This window comes from Pteropus vampyrus, unplaced genomic scaffold, assembly GCF_000151845.1.
Source record: "Pteropus vampyrus isolate Shadow unplaced genomic scaffold, Pvam_2.0 Scaffold50, whole genome shotgun sequence".
NCBI classification, from domain to species: domain Eukaryota; kingdom Metazoa; phylum Chordata; class Mammalia; order Chiroptera; family Pteropodidae; genus Pteropus; species Pteropus vampyrus.
Window position 1 is genome coordinate 994,132 of NW_011888831.1, and position 10,695 is coordinate 1,004,826.

Here is a 10,695-nt window from a genome sequence, read left to right on the forward strand (position 1 = left end):
AATCAATAAGAAAAAGACCAATAATCTAGTAGAATATAGACAAAGGATAGGAATAGACCACTCAGAAGATTAACTAGAAATGACTAGTAACCAATAAACTTACATAAGGATTCTAAGTCTCCTGAGAAATCAAGGCAAAGTAGTTTAAATAGCTGAGATACTATTTGCATCCATCAACTTGGCAAAAATTAAAGTCATTTCAACTAAAAGTTGGAGAAGATGGACCTTATACATATCATGGGGAGTATAAAAAGCTGGAGAAGTTGGATCTTATACATATCATGGGGAGTATAAAAAGGGACTGACAACTCTGGGGAGCCACATGCCAGCCTGGTCAAGCTGGATGCAGCTGGTCCACTCCTGGGTGTTGACCCCAGAGATTCATCCCGTTGTGGACAAGGAGACCTGTACAAATGTTCACTGCAGTGCTGAAAGTGGAAACAAGCTGCAAAGAGGGCAGTGTAAGAACTTATAGTACTTAATGTTCATAGATATGAAGCAAAAGTATGTTATCATCCATGAGAACACATTCCAACTTCAGGACAGTAGTTAAATAGAGAGGAAGGAGTGGGATAGGAGCAGGGCAGGGATGTTGCTGTATAAATCTACAGCATTTCATTTCCTTAAACTGAGGCAAATATAGCAAAATATTCACAGCTGCTAAAAGTGGGTGGCAGCTTTTTTTTTTTTTTTTTAAGAATTGACTATATTAAAATGCAGATGAAATTAAATCATGGAATAATTATTGATTGTATTGATAAATGAAACAATATACTGCCATTTTCCATCTTGTTCTAAGGAACTGAAATGTCATACAAGCAAAAATTACGATTAAGAAAATTAGAAGCAAGTGGGGAAAAAATCCATTTGGTAGTTAAGGAACTGGGTCACTAAACACTTAAACACTTAACTAACTTGCTCACGTTAAGTACGAGTTAAACACAGGCAAAGTGAAAGGCAGGAATTACATTTCTTTCCTCGTATTGTCCTTGTACGCAGATGTTTCTGAAATGACATCTGGCATTCTTTTTGTGGCTCTTTTGGTGATTCAGCCAAAAAAGGGAAGATCCACTTAAACCACATGTCTGAAAGGAGGGATCATCAGAGAAAAGGAATGAGACAAGGTTCACCTTATTTCCTCCTATATTTTTGAAGGTCCGGTAGATATTAAGCAGGGTAATGTGATCGCCCTCGCTGGATGTGAACTTCTTCCGGACACCCTGCACTTCATCACGCCGGGAGGGAGGGTTGTAGAGAACACTGTCCACAGACAGCAGGGAGACAATGGTCAGTATCTCCTCTGTACAGTGGAATTTGGGGGACAGGAGGATGGTCTGCAAATCAAAATTTAAAACTGCATAAATCAAGATTCTTTCTAGCTTCTGAATACAGTATTTCTGTATACTACTTTTGCAGCTTCCCTTCTAAGGTATTAAAGGGCAGGTGTTTCTAAAACCACAAAGGTGTGTTATTTTATTTTTTTTGAAAGATGAATGACTGCCACATTCTCTGTGGGTAGAGCTCATGACTTAATATGTTTGAATCCCACATAGAACAGAAGTCATTGTTAGACACAAGGTAGGGGTTAATAATTATTTAGGAGAAAAAGTGAAGATTAATCTAGAAGCACTGGGTTTAGGAGTCTACTTTGGGATGCTGTAATGTACAGAAAGGGGGCTAAAGAGATGGTATCACTTACTTTGGCAAATTTGGGTTCTAAAGGAAATGCTGCCATCTTTCTTCCAAGTGGAGTCAAGGTAAGCTGGTCATCCTTATGTTCAAGAGCACCTAACAGGTCCAGTTGGGCAATGGCCGCCTCAATGTGATCTAAAGAAAGAGACATAAAAAGGAGCCAAAAATCCAAAAAAGGAGCTGCAGCTAGTTCAGTATTTCTGGGAGCTTATCCTAACTTACAACTGATCAAACCACAGCAAAGATCACAACCACTGCGGTTCCCAAGACACACTTTCAAAGCTGTTAATGACACCACTGCCTTCAGTTCAATTGCCTTTTTAAAGAATGGTGTGTAATTTGGCAATATGTATGTAAATTTTAGACGCAGTGATGTTAGTTTAAGAATTTCACACACAGACATGCTCATATACGTAGGGGACCTGTATCTTCAGAAGCACACATATGACAATGGAAACACCAGTGCCTCACTCTTTTATCCTTTACAAATTTTGAACCATGTAAATGCATTCCCTACTGGAGAATAAAAAAGCATTTCTAAGATGTAATGAGTATTTACATACTGAGAGAAAATGATGTGTAAAATATATTAGGTGCAGAAAGCAATGTGCAAATGTCTCATCAACAGAATGGCTAAGTGCACTTTGCTTTATTCATAGAATGGAATAGCATTCAGTGGTGAAAATGCATCAAATAAACCTTAAAAAATAAACCTTATAAAACATGAAAAATAAACCTTATAAAAAATAAACCTTATAAAACAAATAAACCTTATAAAAAATAAACCTTATAAAACAAATAAACCTTATAAAACATGAAGAATGAAAAGGGAAGGTTACTGAAGAATCGATAAACATGCAAACTGAAATAATACATTGATTAGAGATACACACATGTATAAGACGACATTCTAGAAAAGCAAGGGAACTACAAGCAAAATGTGGGAGGAGTTTACCTCAAGGGAGTGGGAAAGAATCGAATACAGCAGGGAGGGGTCCAGGGGGCTTCAAGGGCACTGGTAAGGGACACACAGGTGTTGGTTTTACTACTACCTCTACCTTACATGCATGTTCTTCCTTTGTGTGTAGGAATTTAGCAATGAAAAGAAAAAAGACAATTTTTTCTTTTTGTGCTTTCTCTTTTTATTCTATCTATATGAGATGATGGATGCTAACTAAATTTATAGCAGTAATCATTTTGCAATATATGTAAGGCAAATCAATTATGCTGTTAACCTCAAACTTATACAGTGATGTATGTCAATTATATCTCAATAAAACTGGAAGAAAATAAAAATAAAGTGTAGAAGAGTGAACAATGTGTATTGCTATTTGTGTTTTGAAGAGACTAATATACTTCCATGTGCATTGATTTTTCTCTAGAAGACTGGAAAATGGTCACAGTAGTGGCTTCAGGAACAGGAAACAAAGAACCTGAAAAATGCTTGTATACCCATCAATTTTTACTTTTTTAAAAAAGCCAATTGCATTTCTTCACTTAAAAAAGGGAGAGAAAATAAAGAAAAGGAAAATGATGTAACGAGGGGGTGCCAAGTGCCAACGCTACATCATTAAGAATCCCAATTACTTTTTCTTCCTCCATGGAGAGACTGTCACAAAAGGGTGGGAACCGATCAAATTCCACTCAAAAGCTAAGAAGCTTGATCTGTTCAGTCCTTCTGCTGGCTGAAGTACAATTTCATTAGATTTCTGCATAACCTATGGATCCCCCTCAACTACCTTCATTGGTGCCTGTGGTCATGGAACTGACTGTAAGCCCTATAGGAAGCCATTGTTTCTGCACCAGGATGGTGCTGATGGCACAGAATCTATCCTTTCATGATTCTGAGATGCTTCTCTGATATTTAATGTTCTCTGCAAGAGAATGAAATATTATTTTTTAGAGTCCATTTGCTGCTGCTTGTCCACTTGTACACCTACTCCACTGAAGATTCCACTTACCTGGAGACGGTTTAGACATGAAGTCAAAGGTGAGAACGTTGGGGACTTTCATTGCTAGGAGGTGCAGCATCACGCTCGCCAGGTTACACCTATAAAGAGGGAGACTTGGGTTGTTCACTCTCCCTGGTCTTCCAGCCAGTGAGTCAGTACCATCCACTGAGAAGTGTCAGTAAGAACTGTGGCTCTGGGAAGACATGACCAAGCTGGAAAGGGAGATATGGGGACAAATGGCAGGGGTGTAGGAGCGCCTTGGGCCTACCTTTGTATCTCTGGCACAGTCATCTTCTCAAACTTCTCAAACTCATCTTCTGTGTAGAGCCGGTAACAGATGCCACTGTCCTCTCTGCCAGCCCGTCCTGTGCGTTGCCAGGCCTGGGTCTTTGATACCCGCTGCACAGCTAATACCTCCAGGCCACTGACTGGAGGGAGAATGGCCCACATTAGCACTTCACTCATTACACAAACAAACTGTTTCTACAGTGTGTACAAAAAGAAGCATTCCTCAGAACACCAGTTATCCTTTCGGTAAGACAGAGGCTCCCAGCCCCCAGGCCGTGGACCAGTACTGGTCCATGGCCTGTTAGGAACCAGGCCACACAGCAGAAGGTGAGTGGCAGGCGAGCAAGCAAAGTTTCATCTGTATTTGCAGCCGCTCCCCAGAGCTAGCATCACCACCTCAGCTCCACCTATCATCAGGCATTAGATCCTCAAAGGAGCACTGGTCCCTGGTGCCAAAAAGGTTGGGACCGCTGCTGTAAGACATGAGTCCAAAAAAACTCAAGTCTAAATCGGAAAGCACAAAACCAGATTGTTCTGCAGTGAAACTGCTGTGTCCCTGCAGTGGACACTGTGTGAAATCTATTACTAAAACATCAGAAAAACTTCAGGGGTGTAGGAGCGCCTTGGGCCTACCTTTGTTATCTCTGGCACAGTCATCTTCTCAAACTTCTCAAACTCAGGGCCAGAGGAGTAAATTTCAGAGGAATGGCTTAGATAATAGGGTGACAACAACCCTAGTTAGCCCAAGACTTGGGACTTTCACTGAGAAAACTGGACGGTCTCTGGCAAACCAGAATAGTTTGTCACCCTATCAATCAATGAGTATTTACATACTGAGAGAAAATGATGTGTAAAATATATTAGGTGCAGAAAGCAATGTGCAAATGTCTCATCAACAGAATGGCTAAGTGCACTTTGCTTTATTCATAGAATGGAATAGCATTCAGTGGTGAAAATGCATCAAATAAACCTTAAAAAATAAACCTTATAAAAAATAAACCTTATAAAACAAATAAACCTTATAAAAAATAAACCTTATAAAACAAATAAACCTTATAAAACATGAAGAATGAAAAGGGAAGGTTACTGAAGAATCGATAAACATGCAAACTGAAATAATACATTGATTAGAGATACACACATGTATAAGACGACATTCTAGAAAAGCAAGGGAACTACAAGCAAAATGTGGGAGGGGTTTACCTCAAGGGAGTGGGAAAGAATCGAATACAGCAGGGAGGGGTCCAGGGGGCTTCAAGGGCACTGGTAAGGGACACACAGGTGTTGGTTTTACTACTACCTCTACCTTACATGCATGTTCTTCCTTTGTGTGTAGGAATTTAGCAATGAAAAGAAAAAAGACAATTTTTTCTTTTTGTGCTTTCTCTTTTTATTCTATCTATATGAGATGATGGATGCTAACTAAATTTATAGCATAATCATTTTGCAATATATGTAAGGCAAATCAATTATGCTGTTAACCTCAAACTTATACAGTGATGTATGTCAATTATATCTCAATAAAACTGGAAGAAAATAAAAATAAAGTGTAGAAGAGTGAACAATGTGTATTGCTATTTGTGTTTTGAAGAGACTAATATACTTCCATGTGCATTGATTTTTCTCTAGAAGACTGGAAAATGGTCACAGTAGTGGCTTCAGGAACAGGAAACAAAGAACCTGAAAAATGCTTGTATACCCATCAATTTTTACTTTTTTAAAAAAGCCAATTGCATTTCTTCACTTAAAAAAGGGAGAGAAAATAAAGAAAAGGAAAATGATGTAACGAGGGGGTGCCAAGTGCCAAAGCTACATCATTAAGAATCCCAATTACTTTTTCTTCCTCCATGGAGAGACTGTCACAAAAGGGTGGGAACCGATCAAATTCCACTCAAAAGCTAAGAAGCTTGATCTGTTCAGTCCTTCTGCTGGCTGAAGTACAATTTCATTAGATTTCTGCATAACCTATGGATCCCCCTCAACTACCTTCATTGGTGCCTGTGGTCATGGAACTGACTGTAAGCCCTATAGGAAGCCATTGTTTCTGCACCAGGATGGTGCTGATGGCACAGAATCTATCCTTTCATGATTCTGAGATGCTTCTCTGATATTTAATGTTCTCTGCAAGAGAATGAAATATTATTTTTTAGAGTCCATTTGCTGCTGCTTGTCCACTTGTACACCTACTCCACTGAAGATTCCACTTACCTGGAGACGGTTTAGACATGAAGTCAAAGGTGAGAACGTTGGGGACTTTCATTGCTAGGAGGTGCAGCATCACGCTCGCCAGGTTACACCTATAAAGAGGGAGACTTGGGTTGTTCACTCTCCCTGGTCTTCCAGCCAGTGAGTCAGTACCATCCACTGAGAAGTGTCAGTAAGAACTGTGGCTCTGGGAAGACATGACCAAGCTGGAAAGGGAGATATGGGGACAAATGGCAGGGGTGTAGGAGCGCCTTGGGCCTACCTTTGTATCTCTGGCACAGTCATCTTCTCAAACTTCTCAAACTCATCTTCTGTGTAGAGCCGGTAACAGATGCCACTGTCCTCTCTGCCAGCCCGTCCTGTGCGTTGCCAGGCCTGGGTCTTTGATACCCGCTGCACAGCTAATACCTCCAGGCCACTGACTGGAGGGAGAATGGCCCACATTAGCACTTCACTCATTACACAAACAAACTGTTTCTACAGTGTGTACAAAAAGAAGCATTCCTCAGAACACCAGTTATCCTTTCGGTAAGACAGAGGCTCCCAGCCCCCAGGCCGTGGACCAGTACTGGTCCATGGCCTGTTAGGAACCAGGCCACACAGCAGAAGGTGAGTGGCAGGCGAGCAAGCAAAGTTTCATCTGTATTTGCAGCCGCTCCCCAGAGCTAGCATCACCACCTCAGCTCCACCTATCATCAGGCATTAGATCCTCAAAGGAGCACTGGTCCCTGGTGCCAAAAAGGTTGGGACCGCTGCTGTAAGACATGAGTCCAAAAAAACTCAAGTCTAAATCGGAAAGCACAAAACCAGATTGTTCTGCAGTGAAACTGCTGTGTCCCTGCAGTGGACACTGTGTGAAATCTATTACTAAAACATCAGAAAAACTTCAGGGGTGTAGGAGCGCCTTGGGCCTACCTTTGTTATCTCTGGCACAGTCATCTTCTCAAACTTCTCAAACTCAGGGCCAGAGGAGTAAATTTCAGAGGAATGGCTTAGATAATAGGGTGACAACAACCCTAGTTAGCCCAAGACTTGGGACTTTCACTGAGAAAACTGGACGGTCTCTGGCAAACCAGAATAGTTTGTCACCCTATCAATCAATGACTCGAGAATGAAATGCCTCCAGTCCCTTGTGCACTGTATCCTCCCTCCCACCTCAACTGTAAAAGAGAGACAATGTGCTATCTTGTTACTCCTAGGAGTAAATGAGACTCATTTTCTTGATAAAGGTGTACTCTGTGCCAGGCACTGAAGAACCAAGTCCTTTCACATGTGCATCTCCAAGAGATACACATGTGAAAGTCAGCAGCTTGTAGTGCATTTTCAATTAAATATTTGGGAGCAATAATTTCAGCTGATTCAAATCCTCTGCAGAATAAAGCAAGGTATAAAACATGAAGAAAAATGACTTAAGCAAGCTTCTCGCTGAACATGCTCAGGACATAGCTAACACCTCATCCCAGCCTAGGGAATCCTGGGAAACCTGAAACTTGAACCAGCCATGCTCAAGTAGTATTTCTGACAAGAGCCTTTGATGTGGTATCAGGCTGTCCCTGATCCTAGTGCTATTATTCTCACTCAACTTCTGACAGTTTCTGAACCTTCTGTCCAGGTTCCTGAGCCTCTGTTCCCAAGTTTGTCAAACCTGGGCTTCTCTTTCTGCCCTTCCTTCTTGTCTCATATCTACCTCAGCTCTTTCTGGACCTGGCTCCCAGACTGTCTCACTTTTGGTGGCTGCCACCCAAATCTCAGTTAGTTACAAACATGGAATGCTCATTTGGGGGAAACTGTGGGACTACAGGAAACTCAATGGTTGTTCACTATACACAGAAGAGATGTTCATGAACTACAAATTCTCACCAGGATTATACTTCTTTGCTTTAACCATGCCCGTGTCAACTACATATTTTATTCCTGTAATGGTTATGGAGGTTTCAGCGATGTTGGTTGAAATGATCACTTTGCGATAGCCCTAAAAAGAGGAAGAAAACCAAAAACCGTATGACACACATATGATTCAGAAGTTTTAAAGCATATTCCTCACCATTAATTTCTATAATTAACTCATGATCAAGAAAAGATGATTTTGTTATTAATGCCAGCTATCAATATTGAAGGTCAGTCATTACAGTGAGTGGGGGAGGAGAGTATTCCAGTATTAAAAGTCTATTTGGAGGTGAAGAGATGTAGCGAATAGACACAAGATCCAAAAGCAGGTAGATGAGCTGGAACCCTGGCCCTGCCAGTTACTTACTGTGTGGCCCTTGAGCAATTGTTACTTCACTTCTCTAGGCCTCAGTGTTTATAAAACAGGATCATATCCTACCTTGCCAGTTCTTGGGAGGATGAGAGACAGGGTGTATAAAACGTTAGCACAGTGCTTGGCACAGTATGGACACCCAATAAATGATATTATGGACAAATGTGGCTTGCTATGTTGGACCTTAGAAGAATCATTCATTTACCTTTCAGCTTTTACCTTTGTACTTTCCTTCATGCCCTGACAACTGTTCTTGCCACAAGAGAGCCGTATCTGTAGCTACATATTAATATTCCTGCAGCTTTTCAGCTACAGGAATATTAATATTACTGAGTGTCCTGTCCCATAAATCTTATCTGGAGTCCGGTAACAGGCACACCTACAGGCCCCACTGGTGATTTATCTGCATGCCCAGCGCTGGGGCTGGACAGAGGAGGTGGTGCACTCACCTTTGGGGCCCCCTGAAAGACACGGAGCTGCTGGGCGTAGGGCAGGGAGGCATATAAAGGAAGGACCAGCATGGAGGGGGAGCCATCTGGGAGGTGCTTTGCAATGTCTCGGCAAGTTTTGCTCATCGCTTCTATCTCCTCCTGACCAGTGAGGAACACCAGAATGTCCTGAGAAGAAGGGGCTTCCTATAATAAAGGTAAAGTGGGATTATTAGGCATTAAGAGAAGTGCTTCACCTTGCAAAGGGAAATATATCCAAGTGTTAACAACACATTCATTCACCTTTCATTGAAATCTGTTCAGATATATCTGTAAAGTACGTGATGGCAAAAATAACTGAAAAAATATTTAATAATAATAATGTGTGTATGTGTATATATGTGAATATGTATTTATCTATTTATGTACATATGTATGTATGTATATATGTATGTATGTGTGTGTGCAGGTACTATTTTAGTCCAGTATTAACAGGATAAATGTTCAGAGGTACATGCAGATAGGATAAAAACTCAAATAGTCAAAACATTATCAGTGGGAGGACTCATCGAAGCTACCATGTAACCTGAATGCACCTGCGACCATCATTCATGAAAAAGCCTCACCTCAAGTGGGTTTTTAGAAGTTAAACAAGACAAACTGACTTTTTCCCAAAATACTATCAAGCTGACATGAAGATATAAGCCCAGAGAGACAAAGACAACAGAAGAGAATAGATCAAAAGTTTCAACCTATTCTTAAAAGACGGAAGAGATGGGAGGAGGAAGTGAATGACTTGGCTGGGCAGAGGAAATTCCAACCTGGGTGCCTGCTAGAGGATACGGTGACAAGAGATGTGCCAATGTTCCTGGAGAAGCCAGCAAGACTCAGGACTTGGGTGCAAGGGAGAGGGGGGTTGTGGGAGGGTGAAAACCCAGGGATAGTCTCAAAGTCCGAGTACAGTGTCCCCTCAGGTCCCCTCTTCTACCCGATACAGCCAGGGGGCTTGGAAGGCACAGGGTGCCATAATAGGATTCAACACAGGAAGAGGGCAAAGGGAAGAGTCAGGATGACAGCTACATGGAGGCCCAAGAGAGCAACCTGCTCTGAGCAGCAGAACAGCATAAAGGATTCTTGGAAAAAGTGGAATATGTTTGAACACATAACAAATATTTATGATTGGCATATGATGGATGTTGGGACACTTGGGAAAAAATTAGCCATACACAGAAAACGCGTACAACTGTTTCGTACGAGGAACAAGGCATTGGGATGGTACATTGCTAGCAATGTAGGGACATACTTGATTTAAAAAACATAGTGATATAACCATGTTGAAATGACAAAGGAGAGAAGCAAAAGGTTGGGAAGGGGTATTTCTAAATCCTCATCTACCATGGTAAAAAATTAACATATAATGTCTAATATCAACAAGTCAAAAATAGCAATATAAACAGGTTATTTTAGAAATATGAAAGTAATATCTAGGGGGAAAAGCTAAGACATTTGAGGTGGTTACTCTAAAGAGCAGGATGTGGGATGGGGAAGTAAAAGCAACCGCTGGTTTTTAATGAGCTTTTAGAATTAACTACTTGACTCTTTAAACTTCAAATACACATGCATAACTTAGATTAAAATAAAAATTAATTTTAGAAGTTTGTCTCTAAATTTTTTGAGAAAGCTAATGGGAAGATAAAAACAGTTAATTTAATACAAATTAAACAAAAATGAGGTGATTTACTCACTCAAATTTTTAAGTAAATGTTTAATAAAATGAGAAGAGAGTTTGAAATATTTCTCTAATACAGTATTTTTTTTTAAAAAATAAAATTCTAAATTGGAACCCAATTATTGGGCCAATACCAACTTT

At 40.6% G+C, this 10,695-nt stretch overlaps 1 protein-coding gene across 2 annotated transcripts in view; it reads right to left on the reverse strand.

Annotated features, from left to right (window-relative positions):
• Nucleotides 1-10,695, reverse strand: part of DHX33 (DEAH-box helicase 33) — a 23,512-nt gene that overhangs the window by 7,784 nt on the left and 5,033 nt on the right. The window contains exons 5-10 of one of the 2 annotated variants that reach the window (XM_011359752.1): nt 8,847-9,032; nt 7,998-8,109; nt 6,400-6,559; nt 6,141-6,229; nt 1,700-1,827; nt 1,131-1,334 (exon numbers count right to left, since the gene is read on the reverse strand). In XM_011359752.1, the coding sequence (XP_011358054.1) occupies nt 1,131-1,334; nt 1,700-1,827; nt 6,141-6,229; nt 6,400-6,559; nt 7,998-8,109; nt 8,847-9,032 (879 nt within the window). Of the gene's footprint in view, nt 1-1,078; nt 1,335-1,699; nt 1,828-6,140; nt 6,230-6,399; nt 6,560-7,997; nt 8,110-8,846; nt 9,033-10,695 lie in introns of both variants that reach the window. The other variant, XM_023530421.1, reaches the window with a different exon arrangement.